General features: G+C 34.9%; 1 protein-coding gene across 6 annotated transcripts in view; it reads right to left on the minus strand.

Moving 5' to 3' along the window:
- Positions 1-6,407: 6,407 nt before the first annotated feature.
- LOC145293256 (glycine N-acyltransferase-like protein 3) overlaps positions 6,408-16,783 on the minus strand; it is a 94,509-nt gene continuing 84,133 nt past the window's right edge. For all 6 annotated transcript variants that reach the window (XM_080140047.1, XM_080140032.1, XM_080139961.1 and 3 more), the window contains one exon: positions 6,408-11,727. In XM_080140047.1, the coding sequence (XP_079996173.1) occupies positions 11,301-11,727 (427 nt within the window). In that variant the 3' untranslated portion in view covers positions 6,408-11,300. The remainder of the gene's footprint in view (positions 11,728-16,783) is intronic.

The raw sequence follows: 16,783 nt of genomic DNA on the forward strand, positions 1-16,783 counted from the left end.
AACACTTATCCTTGTTACATAATTATCGCTGTGCGCAAGTGACTTGATTTCGCCATTTATCATCTCAAACGAGTCATAGGTTTCGTTGTCTCACTCTAATTCAGCACTCACGCGCCATTTTCGTGGAGTGGCAACTTCAGTAACTCTTTCGTCATCGTTATAAATTTTAACCTTACATTTGTTAGGGTCTCCCTACAGGGTTGGTCAGCAACTTTATCCATTCTTACATGTGTGAAATCGGTGTAATTATAATTTTCAATTCTATCTATTGTTAGCCAGTTATGTCTTATGATTTTTCTCTCCTACTAGTAGTCTTAGCTAACTTTGCCCTTGTTATCACTATTTTCTCATCAGTTTCGTCCTCGTGCAATTCCTTCCAAATCTCTAAATCTGTCACTATCCTAATTCAGTTCTCTCCATGTCTAGTCCTACATCTAAATTGTAATGTTTTGCTACCGTCAGTACTTCGTCTCTCCCTAACTTACATAATCCTTGTTGGAACTGTTGCGGACCAGGATATAATAATCCTAACTCGCTACAAAAGAAAATAATGAAATGAATGGAAGGAATGAAAAAAACTCAATTGCTGAATAAAATAAACATGTCGTTTATTTTCTGTTGAATATAAATGGTTTAGGTGGAACATGTGTTCAGTTCAGTCGTTGACGACTACGCGCGTAGAAAAAGAGGAATAAAGTAGGGGAAAGAGAAATGGCAGTCCAGCATGTAGAAAAAGAAAGAGAGAGAGGGTTGACCTCAGTAAAGCCGCACGTACATGGTAGCAGTCGGCCACGTGGAAGTGTCTCCAGGCCACAAGCTGTGGACGCGAATTTGTCTGGTTGACGAACCAAGGCAAAAGGGAAGAAAGAGAGGAAGTTGAACATTTTTTTACATAGGCATCACCACTTATCAAGGCCAAGAGGCCACTCAAGGATAAGGGTTAAAGAGTGTACAGTAGAAATTGGACAATATAGTAATCATTAGTAATGAAAATTTGGTAAATTTGATAACCTATATAGAACGGCTCATCAATAACTTATTTACGTTAGACTTGAACACAACCATATTGTAGTCAACCGAAAAGCAGGAAAACGGAAGACAATTCCACAGGCGTGCAGTTCTAAGAAAGAAGCTTTATTCATGGAATCTACGTTTAGGTTTAGGCACAGATAAAGAGTGGGGGGGGAATTATTGATAGTGTTTACAGCTAGACGAGTGTTTCTTGTGAAAGTTTGGCGAGGGGGGGGGCATAGATTGAAGCTCAGTTGAACACTTTCCATGAAAATAACGATACATCAGAGACAAACGCGCAACATCTCTTCGGTGAGATAGAGGTTGCAAGGAAGAGAAAAGGACATCTCCTACGAGGCTACGAAGTCTATTTTGAACTCTTTCAAGGCAGGACAAGTCCTTTCTAGCAGCTCCTGCCCAAATGTGGCAACAATATTCCATCCTTGGACGTACCTGGCTCTTATATAGATAGAGAATAGCATCAGCAGTGAGATATCTACCGAATCGATAGAAAGATCCCACCATTTTTCCAGCGACCTTGGCAACAGATTTGATGTACGTGTTCCATTAAAGATCAGGAGTAAAGGTCAAACCCAGAAGCTTTGTTGTTGACTTTTATACCGGGGTCAGTGTTCTGACTGCACATGCCTGAATTTCACTTAAAAGGAAGTGACGTCACCAATGTGTGCATGTTTGCGTGCGCGAGCGTGCATGTATGTGTACGTGGATGTGTATATATGTGCGTGTGTGTATATATATGTGGGTGTGTTTATGTGAGGAAAAAACATGTTCGAACAAGACTCCCCCTCCTGAGGAGAATATATATATATATATATATATATATATATATATATATATATATATATATATATATATATATATACAAGAGAAACGTATTTCGTTTTTGTTTTTTGTTTATGTATATTTTTATGTATATATTTTTTAATAAGTTATGTATTGTTTGAAATGTTTTGGCCAATGAACTTTTCGACCTGTTTTTGTTGTTTGTGGTGTGTTGTTTTTTGTAATTTCTTTGTCAGTTTGTGAGTGTGTATCTTCTTGTATTGGACTAGGAGAAATGTGTAATTGTTCGCTATGAATGCAGGTTTAAGTCTGTCTATTGCAATAGTATCTTTTTTTATCTCTTTTTAATATGGTAAAGTACTTTTCACTTCTTTCGAGAACTAGATAGGCTCCGGAATAATTTAGACAGAGTGTTTTTTTTTACTGCATCGTTCCTGATAAAAACGTATTTACAGGTGTGAATATCGCTTGGAACGAAAATGTTCGTATCTGGCTTTTTGGTTGGGGTGACATTTTATGTTCTAAACCCATTACAAAAGTTGTCATTGGGGAAATGTCTGTATGTTCCCTTATTAATTTCACGGTAGCGCGTTTTCTTGGGTGGAACAAATTGTGGAAGTGCTGGAAAACTTGTCGTCTGAGGCTGGGTGAAATATAAGGGCGAGGGTGTTTTTGTGAAACATCGCAATAGAACTTTGTTGTTCCGAACGGTATCAGCATTTCTTTCAGCTTCGGTGAAGTTTTGTCCATTATAGCTGGGAGCGTGGTATCGGCTAATTGCTCTTGTGCTATAAATTCCATACTTAGTGGAGTGGAATTTAAAGAAGCAATTGTTGCACGAGATAAAGCGTCAGCTACAACATTTTCTTGTCTTTTTACGTACTGTATATCGGTAGAATATTGAGCTATATAATCAAGATGTCGAATTTCTCGTGGACCGTATTTGTCAACATGTGTGTGCAGAGCAAATGTTAGGGATTTATGATCCGTATAAATGGAAAAATTTTTGCCTTCGAGGAGATGTTTAAAGTGCTTAATTGCAAGGTAAATTGCAAGTAACTCTCTCGAGAAAGTGCTGCTATATTTAGTCTGCGCTTTGTTTAACTTGGCAGAGAAGAATGAAATAGAGGTCATTTTGTTATCAGATGTATGACAGCTCCTACTGCTACTTTTGATGCATCCGTCGTAAGTGTAAGTTCCGTTGTATCGCTATCTTGGATATATGTAAGTTTGGTGAAGTTTTCCAAAGTAAACATGTCGTTTATTTTCTATTAAAAATAAATGGTTTAGGTGGAACATGTGTTCAGTTCAGTCGTTGACGACTACGCGCGTAGAAAAAGAGGAATAAAGTAGGGGAAAGAGAAATGGCAGTCCAGCATGTAGAAAAAGAAAGAGAGAGAGGGTTGACCTCAGTAAAGCCGCGCGTGCATGGTAGCAGTCGGCCACGTGGAAGTGTCTCCAGGCCACAAGCTGTGGACGCGAACTTATCTGGTTAACGAACCAAGGCAATAGGGAAGAAAGAGAGGAAGTTGAATGTTGTTGTTGACTTTTATACCGGGGTCAGTGTTCTGACTGCACATGTCTGAATTTCATTTAAAAGGAAATGATGTCACCAATGTGTGCATGTTTGCGTGCGCGAGCATGCATGTGTGTGTACGTGGATGTGTATGTACTTGCGTGTGTGTGTGTGTGTATGTGGGTGTGTCTATGTGAGGAAAAAAACATGTTCGAACAGAACTCTTCCTGTGATTGTCTCCCCTTTATTATAAAAATCACACAATCCCTTTTTGCCCTATAATACATTTTCTTCTCTCTATCCTTCCACACATGTTTATATTTTGTAGCGGAATGGTGGATATATTATATATATCCCCCAGCTGTACAAAATAGGAAAAATTAATTGAATTGAGAAAGGAACGAACAACGCGTTTATTGAATTAAATGAACTAGAATTTATTTTGTGAAGAAACAAATTAAATGAAAGTTTAGTTTGGCGTGCGTCTCTCGCTGTTAACTGGTGAGAGGGAAAGTCTATTGTTGTAGAGAGAGCTAGAGTGAGAAGTTAATCCAGGCCATGGAGAGAGAAAGTGTGTAAGGTGTACGTACTGTCTGTTGGCTCTTGCCCCACACATAGTAGTAGGGGACGTGATGAGCGCGGGCGCGCGCCTCGAGGGGAGTGGTTGGTCCATCGACCGTCCAGGTCAGGAGCTGAATTGAAAAGGAGGAAAAATCTTAGGTTTCTTGCTTTTGAAGTTATTTCCGGTGGTCTTTTGCGCATATGTGGATTTCCTTTAAAGGGAAGTGACGTTGCCCATGTGAGCATACGTGTGCGCGTATGTATGCATACTCTGGCATTTCCTAGAAATAGATTTCAACATAATCAACAATACATGTATTAATGATCCAGGAACGGTATGCGACAAAAATACTGGAAAGGTTCGACATGCTCGACTGTAAGCCCAGGACAAGACTATGTGAGCAGAAGTTGGATTTAACCGACAATAACTCCAACGACACGATCGCCCCCAGAAAATACGTTGGTAGCTTAATTTATTTGATGATCTGTACGCGACCAGATATAAGTTATATTGTTGGAAAATTATCCCAGTATTTATCTAAGCCATGCAAACAGCACTAAACTGCAGCCAAGCACGTACTGAGATACATAAAAGGCACTGTGCGATATCAATTATGCTATACAAAAACAAACGACCAACTCCAGCTAATTGCGTACAGCGATGCTGACTGGGCGTCAGATCAATGCGACAGATGCAGTATGTCTGGGTAATGCTTCAGTTTGACAAAAAACAGCCCACCCATTTCATGGAAATCAAAAAGACAACCTACGGTAGCATTATCCACATGCAAAGCCGAGTATGTGGTATCAGTGAAGACCACTCAAGAAGGTATGTACCTCCTCCAACTACTCACAGAAATGGATCTATGCAAAAATTACAGACCGATTAAGATATTTGAAGATAACTAGAGTGCAATAGCACTTTCCAGGGAGTCTGTGCACCGACAGAGGTGCAAGCATATAGACATAAAATACCACTTCATCAGGGATACCCTAAACAATGGCGACATAAAAAATGACATGCTAGCGAATATTTTGACAAAACCCCGAACCCGAGCAAAGTTAGATAGATTCAAAGAATTTCTTTTTGGATGCTCTTATATAATATACACAATAACATAATAAGAGCAAGCGGGGGTATTGGAACTCTTCCTATGATTGTCTCCCCTCTATCCCATTATATCTTTTTGCCCTATAATAAATTTTCTTCTCTCTATCCACACGTGTTTATATTTCCTCCTTTGAATCTTAACCCATTTCCTATCTTAATTCCACCTAAAATCAACAATCCTTCAAATATCGGAGTTTCTATCTTCATACTTGGTGTTCCATCACTATAATAATTATCTGGGCTCTTCGGGAGTGGATCTAACATCTAACTCATAGTGTCTACATATTGCTAATATGCCACCCTTTCTTAATTTCTGTAATTCCTTATATGTAGGAGACTCTAAAAATCTTTGTACCGACGACATCTTAAAATTTAGTCTTTGTTATTTCACAATGTGCGCATACGTCGTATGCCTTGTAGCGGTCTTGGGTATAGAAGGAAATGCGTGTTCATCTCACGCCGGGTCACCAATTTGTTGTCGTGTGGTAAATGTATTATATATATCCCCCAGTCGTACAAAATAGGAAAAATGAATTGTTTTGAGGAAGAAACAAACAACGTGTTAATTTGAATTAAACGAACTAGAATTTATTTCGTGAAGAAACAAATTAAATGAAAGGGTACAGCACGTGTTTAGTTTGGCGTGCGTCTCTCGCTGTTAACTGGTGAGAAGGAAAGTCTATTGTTGTATAGAGAGAGAGATAAAGAGAAAATCAATCATGGAGATAGAAAGCGTGTAAGGTGTACGTACTGTCTGTTGACTCTTGCTCTCACATATAGTAGCAGGTGACGTGAGGTGCGCGGGCGGGCGCGCCCCAAAAGGGGCTGGTTGGTACGTCGACCTCTCAGGTCGGAAGCCGAATTGAAAAGAAGAAAACAGCTTATGTCTCTTGCTTTTATAGTTGTTTCTGGTGGTCTTTTGTGCATGTATGGATTTCCTTTAAAGGGGAAGTGACGTTGCCCATGTGTGCTTACGTATGCACATATGTGTGCGTACATGTGCGTACATTAGCGTATGTGTGTATGCACGTGAATGTGAGTGTATGTTCGCGAACGTGAATATATCTACGTGTGTGTGTACGTGCACGCATATATTTGTGTGCGCGTATGTGTATGACAAGAAAATTGGCTTGAGATGTGAACGCGTGTTTTTGTGCGAGGCTAGGAGGGCTCGTACAGCCTTATAAGAGAAAGGATATAATCCCCAGACGACGCCCCAAAATTTGTTACGACTTACAAATTGATTTCTCTGGGAACTGCCGAAAAACGAATGTAACAGATTGATGAAAGAGGATGAATAAATCCATCGAGATTCGTGGCAAAAAATAACACTAAAACATAAGGATGGGATAATCTCATTCTCAAGACACATGTAAGGTAAAAAAAAAAAGATATAACAAACAATGAACACATTAAACAATATAATTTTATTAACGAAAATTGATTATTCGTGTAACTAGAAGGAACAAAAATAAATCAAAAGAGAAGATAATGAAGTTATTATAAGAAATTTATTTTTAAATATCAACAATTAAAAGGTCAATGAAAATTTGTCAGCGAATGAGAGTAGAAGAAAATGACTTACAGTTCTTTTTCTTTTTTCATTTTTTTTTCTTCATCTAAGACAATGTCAGTTCATATTTCTTTGGGTTTACTTCTTATTCTTTCATATCATTCGTCGTCATTCTTGGAGATATAGCGGAATTTCGTTCCCTATTTCTTTCATTCGTTCATTTATCGTCTGCTAAGATATCGATACGTAGCAGATATTTACTTGTTATCTCTCTATATTGTTGACGTTGATCTAGAAACATTTTCCATTTATTTCTTATTGTTCTCTTTTCTTCTTTGTAATTTCTTTTTATTACGAATTCTGTATTTTATATAGTATAAAGGTGCAACCAAATCTCGCTGTCTCTCGCCTTCTCAGCCATTTCTTTCCCTTTTCTACCCTCGTATTTTCTCGTCTGCCTCGGTTGGAGACATAACAGAAATTCGTTGTGCTCCCTTCGCCGTCTCGATGCTTTCTGTTTTTCTCCCTTTTTCCTCCTTTCTCTTCTAAACGGCTGTTTGCCTTTGTAACCAACTACTTTTTTTTTTAATTTTGAAATCATGATTCTATAATAATATATACGAAATATGAACGAATTAAAATATCATATAAAAGCGTATTTTACGCCCGGGCAAAGCCGGGCGCCATACCCCGCTATCACACACACACACACACACACACACATATCAAGCAGCTATCCATATTTGTCTACAAAAATATATTGTATTTAATTCACGGGTCTATTGGGACTAATATTACACATATTATTCTATTGAAGGGTATTCTATTTTTTGCTTATACGATGATGTTTTCAACTAACGTGGAATTTCCACTGTTCTGCTAGTTAATATAATAGTACTATACAAATTATATAAATAATATAAGAATTAGATTTTAAAAAAAAACGTTTAAATAATTTATATAGAATAAATACAAGTACACTTAGAAGAAACATCTGGATTAAATTAGAACTCACCCAATATAATATATCACATCATTATCGCCCTTGGACTTTCTTACAAAGTAGTCTCAAATGAATTAAATTAAATTTAAATTCTATTTTAGCTGTTTCTACGACTAGAATGAAGAAAAAAAAAAAAAAAAAACAATGGCGCTTCTACACTATTGGGACGAAATGTTGTAGTCGATAAATGGAGTTTTCAAATAAAAAACAATGGTTTCTACTGATTTTTTTTTTTTTTTGTCAATTCTAATAAATTACAATGGTAGCTCCCAAATTATGCAGTCGGAATTACCTGAATATTCTCGAATTATTAAAAAGAACAACTTTAATCGTGTTAAAACTTGCGTCCATCTTGTTTAAATCGAAACGGAAAATTACCTCTCTTTTGAACTCTATTGTATCTTACGATCGTTTGCATCAAATTCTATTTTTTATTTTCTTCAATAAATAATTTTCTACCTTATCGATTTTCGTAATTTTGGTATATAATCGTCTTTAAAATACAAAGAATACGTAGACACTTTTGTTTTCATGTGAAATGTAGTATTACGATTTCCGAAATTTCGTTCCGATAGTGTAGAAGCGCCGAAACAATAATTATGTTTAAAATACAAATCATTTATAAGTACACATACGAATAAATAATAAATAATTAAATAAACAATGCTGAATTTATGAATGTCCCACACTAAAAAAAAATCTAATTATATTGAAATAGAATAAAATATAATACTTAAATAACACGTTTTAGCTCATTGTTTGCTGCTATTATGTTAGTGTTTACAGAAGCGCATTTGAACCAGTCAAACACATATCTGACGAAGAGATCTTTCTCGAAATATTATAGAATACGGATATTCAATCAGACTATATGACGCAGGTAATCACGGTGCAAATATAAATAAAATGTGCGTATGAAATATATAAATATATTTACCTGTATTTGTAGTTGTATTAATTAAACTATTCATCATCTGCTTCAGTTTGTGTCCGTTACCTTTGCATTGTACTGCCTTCTACTTGTTACATTTAAAAATTAACTTAAATTGTTATATTAAAAAAGTGGCAATTCGGAATTATTACTTAAGGGAAGTAACTCTGTTCTAATAAGAATTGTAAGAGAAAAAAATATTTTGTCAACTACTTAAGTAAAATAGTTACCTCCCTCAAAACAATGAGTTAAGATTCAGAATTGCCAAAAAAAAAGTCGTCCCAGCTTTTTCTTTTAATTGCAATTCCTCTGCAATTTTCGTAACATTTTCTGGCACTTCTGTACAACAACAACAACATGAAGTGAAGCGAATGTGTGTATTTTAGTTGTGAAAACAGCCGATAGAGGGCGTTTTTCAGCTAAAGAACAGGGGTCGATAACTCATACTTTTCTAAAAAGTTCGTACAAATCTTTCTCCGAAAATGCGTTAAATTTCTACACATTTCTATCAATAAGAAAATAAAAACTTCTATATAAAATCATATTTTGCTCCATCGACAAACAAAAATTATATTTTAATATGCGTTTATACAATCTTACTGTGAAAAGAAAACAATCTTTCTGTAAGAAAACAAACAAATCTATATATCTGTAAAAGTGAAATTGTGTGTGTATCTGTCTGTGTGATACATTTCCCTACCAAACTACTCTGTCAATTTTCAGTCTAGAGACTCGAGATTTAACATAAGGGGTATTGAAATTTGGGAAAATCTTTTTAATTGGGTTTCGGCCAGAAATTTGGTTGTCAAGGAGTAAAAGTTCAACGATTTGACGTTTGAAAACTCTAACAAACTCCTCCATCGATTTTGAGTCTAAACATTTGAAATTTTAGATGTAGGTACCTCGGACATGAATCAAACGTTTAAACTCAATTTGAGCCCAAAAAATTAACGTTGAGGGAACAACATTGGGTCAAAGTTTTTTTTTAAATTGACCTCTCAGCGAATTTTTGGACTAAACATTTGAAATTTTACATAAAATGTATTCAGATATAGGGCAAGTTTTTTAATCGGTTTTTGGCCGAAAATTTGGCTACTATGGGGTCAAAGTTCAAAAGATTCAAACTATTCAGCAAATGTTGGATCTAAACATTTGAAATTTTACATAAAAGGTATTCAAACATGCAGCAAGATTTTTAATCAATTTTGGGGTGAAAATTTGGCTGCCGAGAGGCCAAAGTTGAAAGAGTTGACCCTTGCAGACTCTACCAAACTCCTCCGCCAGTTTTAAGTCTAAACACTTGAAATTTTAGATGTAGGTCACCTGGACATGAGTCAAACTTTTATATATATATATATGTCTTTGAAGTTTTTAACCTTTAAAACTATACAAAAAAAAATATTTTTTATCATTCGTTAGAAAACCATCTAGTCAGTAAGTCATTTAATCACCTGCAAGCACTGCATCAACTCGCTCTCGAATTTACTATAATACCTATAATTTATTTTTCAAGGGATAATCAGTTGTTTACCATGAAACACTGTTTCGGGGATTTAAAAACAATATATATATATATGCACATAAATTTATAAACAATACATAGGGCCCGAGCACAGCTGAGCTGAACTGGTAATTATTTCTAAACCTCTATAAATATAGCAAGCAGAGAATATACCAACACTTACAGAAATCTAAAATTGGGCAAAAAAAAGAAAGTTGGCCATTGGAATGTAATTTAGCAGTATATATATTATAAACGATAAACGCAGATAGTGTGCGATTGACAATGTGATTAAATTTGGATTTTCTCATTTTATTTATATTTTTATAATTGTCTGACTCTGAAGAGTTGCTTGATGGAAAAAGGACAATATTTTTATCTTATTAGTGAAACATGTGTAAGACAGTAAAATGAAATTGCCTACATAAAAAAATTAAAGATACAAAAAATAAAAGCAAACAAAAATTAGGATTGTGAACCAGTTCATTCTTCTGGTCATTGGAATGCAATTTATCAGTACATACAGTATATAATTTTTTTTATCAGACTGTTGCATATGTAACGTTTTTATTTTATTTACTATTGAAATATATTTATGTTAAAAAAGTTATAAAAAAAAAGGATGAGCGTTACTTATGCCACACTCTGTATGTATGTATATATATATAGTAAGGTAGAAAAATATATATGGCAATTAAGCTACACAGAATATTTCGCGTTCCATCCACATTAGGATTCGCCAGGCTTATGCGAAGAGTTGTTGTAGTCTCGCGTTTTTATATACGCATATTCTATTGAATTTTTAGTTAGTCAATCAGCTTCCTAGTTTCCACCACTCGCTTCCTAATCTGCCAATGGGCAGGCACTTACAGAACAAAGGCCCAGTTAACCTTATGTTGAACCTTCATTTCCACAGTCCAAAAAACGCCGCAGCCCACAAGAGCCAGGCCAGCCAACGAACCGAAGTCTAAAACTCGAGTTTCGCCGTCATTTGGGCTCATCAGACATATCCACACCAGGGATTTGAAACCCGGTTTGTTGGCTGGCGTGGCTCTTGTGGGCTGCGACATTCTTTGGGCTGTGGAAATAATTATATATAATCTCTCACATTCTGAATATATATATATATATATATATATATATATATATATATATATATATGACAATAAACTTGGATAGTGAGATTATGTGAGGAAGAATGTGGTTGAATTTGGATTTTGTCTTTTTATTTTTTCATATTTAATAAAACAATGTAAGCAATTTTTTCTGATTCAAACGTCCAACCTGAGTTCATTGGGTGATCTAACAGGTCATGTTTTTTATTTTTCTAATAATCTTTTAAAATATCTTTAAAGTTTGAAGGTCTTTGGAAATGGTGTGTACCAGTTTATTTTCGACTCTGTTGATTCATAACCTAACTTTTTATTTAAACTAACGGATTGCAAGTTTTTAATATCCACTACAATATATGGCGTAAGACCTTTAGAGAAGAATTTCCGGGTCAATATAGACATCACTGCTTTAGCGTATCCCCGGCCACGATACTTGGGGTGTACATAAAGCATACCGATTCCCCCATATTCTTGACCAATGGCATAGGCGACGGGTTCGTTTGAGGAAGTGAACAGGCATGTGCTTGGATAGGTAGCTATAAGCAACTTAATAAATTCCTTGTAGCTGTCAATTTTGTCCATCTCTGTGTATTCCCAATTCCGAGCCACCAGTTCAGCACATTCTGTAGTTAGAGAACCAACGGTCAGATCTGTTGGAGCAGACCTGGAAAAATTAAAAATTTTAAATTTACTTCAAAAAACATTTTTAATAAAATACATAAAAAAAAAACAAGTTTTCTTTGAAAAAGTTGAATTACACCAACAGCCTCAGAAAATAAAAAAAATGATTTTAATCATTTTATAAAAATATTTCATAACCTTTTTAGTTTTCTAATATTTTCAAAATAATCATGCTGTACCATAGTTGTAAACATGTATAGACCCAACACGATGTAGACTCTGTCACAAGAAATATAAGAAAGGAAGAGATATGAAATTCAACTCTCAAATCACATACTTAAATTATTGACATCTATGCTGATGACACGACCATCTATGGCAACACATCAAAGGCCGTAAATGACAAAGATCTCTCTAATTCTCTCTCCTCTGATCTTGAGTGCGTGGTACAATGGGCGAAGAGGTGGCTGGTCACTTTTAATGCATCCAAAACCAAGCTTCTATCTTTACATCATCAACGCTCTGATCCCCATCTAGCATCAATTGAAATGGATGGCTCTCGTCTTGGGGAGGTGCCATGTTTTGACAAGCTTCTGGGCTTGACCTTTACTCCTGATCTGAAATGGAACACATACATCAAGTCTGTTGCCCAGGTCGCTGGAAAAATGGTAGGATCCTTCTACCGCTCCAGAAGATATCTCACTTCTGATGCAATTCTCTATTTATATAAAAGCCAAGTATATCCAAGGATAGAGTACTGCTGTCACACCTGGACAGGAGCTGTTAAAAACAGCCTATCCTTCCTCGACAGAGTACAAAATAAACGTCATGGCTTAGTGGGGGATGCCCTTTTCTCTTCCCTGCAATCTCTCTCCAACAGAAGAGACGTTGCGAGCCTGTCTTTATTTTATCGTTATTTCCATGGCAGGTGCTCGTCTGAGCTCCAATTTCTGTCCCCCCCTCACCAATCTTTCACGATAAAAAACACCTGTCTAGCTGAAACCACTGCCAATGAGTTTCTCCACTCTATATCTGTCTAAATCAAAACGTAGATTCCATGAACAAAGCTTCTTTCCTATAAGTGCACACCTGTGGAACTCTCTTCCTTTCGCCTGTTTCCCACCTGACTACAACTTGGATGTCTTCAAGTCCAACATAAACAAATTCCTGATAAACCGGCCCCTTAAGTAAGACACTTTATCAAATCTCCATTACTAACGATTACTACAATATTATCCCATTGATTACTGTACACGCAATAACCCTTATCCCCGAGTAGCTTCCGGGCCTTGATAAGTGGTGACTACCATGTAAAAAAACACGAGCACTCTTTTTATTCACTTATTACTTATTCAATTTCTGCTATTTTCTAAGCTACTTTGTAAACCGACCCATCAAAAGTCCAGGCGTAGCAAGGGCGGAGGGGGGGGGGTCCGCCCCACGTGCCACGTGCCAGAGGGCGGCATTTTGAGAGGGTAAAAAAAAGAAAAATAAATGAAAGCTAGCAAAATATCTTAAATTTTATGCTGAAATGGTTGTAGAACATCGGGACTTTTAGAGATATCAGAATCAGAAAAATGTGTCCCTATTTTACGAGCTGGCCATGTCAGGGGTGGCATTTTGAGAGGGTGAAAATAGAAAATAGAAAAAATATGTAAAATTAATTAAAGCTAACAAATATCTTAAATTTTATACGCAAAAGTTTTTTAAAAATCGGAACTTTTGGAGGTATTGGAATCGGAAAAATCCGTACCTATTTTACGAGGGGCATTTTGTGAGGATAAAAATAGAAAATAAAAAATAAAAAATAAATAAAAATAAATAAAAGCTAACTAAAAATTTCAAATTTTATACCAAAAAGGTTGTAAAAAATTGGAACTTTGGGAGATATCGGAATCGGAAAAATGTGTACCTAATTTACGATTCCAAAATCGATTGTTTTAAATTTTTAATTTATTTTTTTTTATTATTGTTACTAATGATAAATATTTATTGTTTTTAAATTATCACTAAAACTAAAATGATAATAACATCAAAATACGAGGTAAATTTATTTTATTTGTAAAACAAAGTTTTTAAAAAATGGCATAAATTCTCTAGGTAATCTATCAAAGAAAGCAGTTATTTACGTGTTCCAAAAAATGTTGAAAAATTAGACAATACATTTTTGTTAAGAAAAATAATTTCAAACATCACTGATAATTAAATGATACAACAGAAAATAAGCAACAGAGATTACGTAATTTTGGAATTGTAGAAACATTAAGCAAGTACGGAATAAAAATTGACTGTAAGAGATTTTATGATAGTCTTATCAGAGAATATAATTTTAAATGGAAACTAAGTGCAATACTATTTAAGTCGCTTTCTATTTGATAGTTTTAATACTACCGAATTTCTGTCAAGTTTCGAACAATCACAGAGTAATTGATCTTTTTATCAAAATATTAACAAAATTTTATAATCACTGACATATTTATGATTAAACCGAAATTTATTATGATGAATTAATTCTGGTAATAGGATTATAATTTTTTACTTTTTTTATTAATATAATAATTGTAAAAGATAATACAAGAAGAATCTCCTTAGAACGCTTACCTAACTTAGAAAAAATCGATTTACTTCCTTTCAAACAAGAGGAAATATTTAAAAAATAAGTCTTTCTGTGAGACGCACTTGAATCCTATTTAAAACTATATCGTCTTTAAGAATGGTCTTAAACTCTATCTTCAATTGACATTTATTCCGTAGTGCTTAATTTTCATACCTTACAAAAATTAGTTCCCAGGTGTCTAATTTTCCTAAATTTAATAAAATTAAAATAAAAATATAAAAAGTGATTTTCAATGTTTTTGATTCATTTGGGATTTTATCTGTTTTTGCTTTAATTAGTTGGTGGGTTTTGTCCGGTGACCTTTTGTCCGATCCCCTAGGTGTGTATATGTATACATGCATGCATACAGATATATATATCTGTATGCATGTTTGTTTTTTATAAACAGGCGATTTGAGCATTATAAAAGTAGTGGACGGATGTTTGTTTAAACTAGACATTCGGCGAGGTTATTTACGGGCATCGCTTCCCTGGTCGAGTGGTAGAACTGCCGACTGACAACACGACGGTTCTAGGTTCAATCCTTGGTTTGGGAAAAGTGCTAGTCTAGCAGCACTAATGAGTTGTGATACAACGAAACAGGACTGTATGTCGATGACTAAATATATATATATATATATATATGTATGTGTGTGTGTGTGTGTGTGTGTATATATATATATATATATATTAAATTTATTTATACAAACATTAATGGCTACATATGTGCATACATGTTTCTGTAATCACTCTCGTTGGGGGATTACGTCTTCAGGCCAAGAATTACCGTCGAGAACTGATATTTCAAACAAAAACATTTTCTTATTTCGTTAACAAAGTTAGAATGTAACCTGAGTGGGAGTTATAAGCGGGGGGGGGGACAAGTGACGTCTTTGAAAGTAATAAACATCTTTTTTATTTCCCTTTCTTTATATCTATCCCATCTTTTGGTTTTTATGGCATAAGATACTTGAGAATTTAGTATTTTTGTCTTGCAGTCCGTAAAATAAAAACACTTCTTATGGTCACTGAGTACTGACCGGTGTCTTTTAATCTACACCCATCCAACCACATACATGTACACCCGTGTGGACTGTAGTGGCAAGCTGTTTCATATATAAAGGGGTTACCAAGCTACTGAAGTAAAAAGGCACCTAAGTATAGGAACAGAATAATTAACAAAGACCCTCTCCATTTTAAACATGAGTTTCTAAATAACATAGTTACTATATAGAAAACAATTCTTAAGAACGGATGTGAATGTATTCTTAACTATTCTATACGTTCTCTCTACCAAACAATGTTCATGTGTTTACCTTAATCATAAATATTTGCCCGGTTATTACTACTGACAATGTCATAGTTATGTAGTAGATTGATTTGTTTTAATGAAAAAAAAACGAAACAAAAAACAAGATACAGATGATTATAATAGAAATACTTTTTACTAATATTGTGAGAATTTTGGACTAACACCCTTGGCTAAAAAATATTTTCCTTTTGTTTTATTCGACTTTCATTTTGCTTTATGCAATTGCATATGGACACCTTGAAAATCTTGCCGGAAAAAAGCAGAAAGAATTATTTTAAAATTTAAACTTTCGTACATTAATTTAGCCTAAATGATGAATAATCATAATTTCCAGGCTACTCTAACATTGTAGAAATGTTCACTAAGCCGAAGTCTGACTGGCAAGATTGTAAAACTATGCGTGATCGCTTAGACCCCCCCCCCCAAAAAAAAAAAAAAAAATCTTACAAAATTTATTTCCATGACTAAAATAATAATTGTTGGTTAGTGTTCTAAAATGCTACAATGTCTCTGAAATGAAAACCATTTTACGTCCAATATGTAGTAGATTGATTTGTTTTAATGAAAAAAAAACGAAACAAAAAACAAGATACAGATGATTATAATAGAAATACTTTTTACTAATATTGTGAGAATTTTGGACTAACACCCTTGGCTAAAAAATATTTTCCTTTTGTTTTATTCGACTTTCATTTTGCTTTATGCAATTGCATATGGACACCATTATTACTCAAGCGTTTCTCAACTGGAAGGATCTAGAGATCCGACTTGCTGAAGGAAACATAGTTGACAAAGTAGAACAACATCTTATTGAGAAGGGAACTAAGAAGTGGTGGAAAATTTTAACTAGATTGCTGGACATCATAAGGTTTCTCGCCAAGCAGAATCTGGCACTACGGGGTCGCCGGGGAGACATCCATAATGATGAAAGCGATCAAGAAAACAAAGGGAATTTTATAGAATTGGTAAATTTATTCGCCAAGTATGACCCTGTGCTCCATGAACATTTGGTGAAAGTTAACCTAGGAAAGAAAATCGCTACTTCTTATCTGTCACCAGAAATTTAAAATGAATTTGTGAGAATTTTGGCAAAGCGGGTGAGAAAGAAAATCATCGATTAGATCAAATAAAGCAAATATTTTTGTATAATTTTTTGTAGCCCTCCTGATGTATCTCACAAGGACCAGATGA

The sequence above is a fragment of the Euprymna scolopes genome, chromosome 1, assembly GCF_053919585.1.
Source record: "Euprymna scolopes isolate OS-2025 chromosome 1, ASM5391958v1, whole genome shotgun sequence".
Taxonomy (NCBI): domain Eukaryota; kingdom Metazoa; phylum Mollusca; class Cephalopoda; order Sepiida; family Sepiolidae; genus Euprymna; species Euprymna scolopes.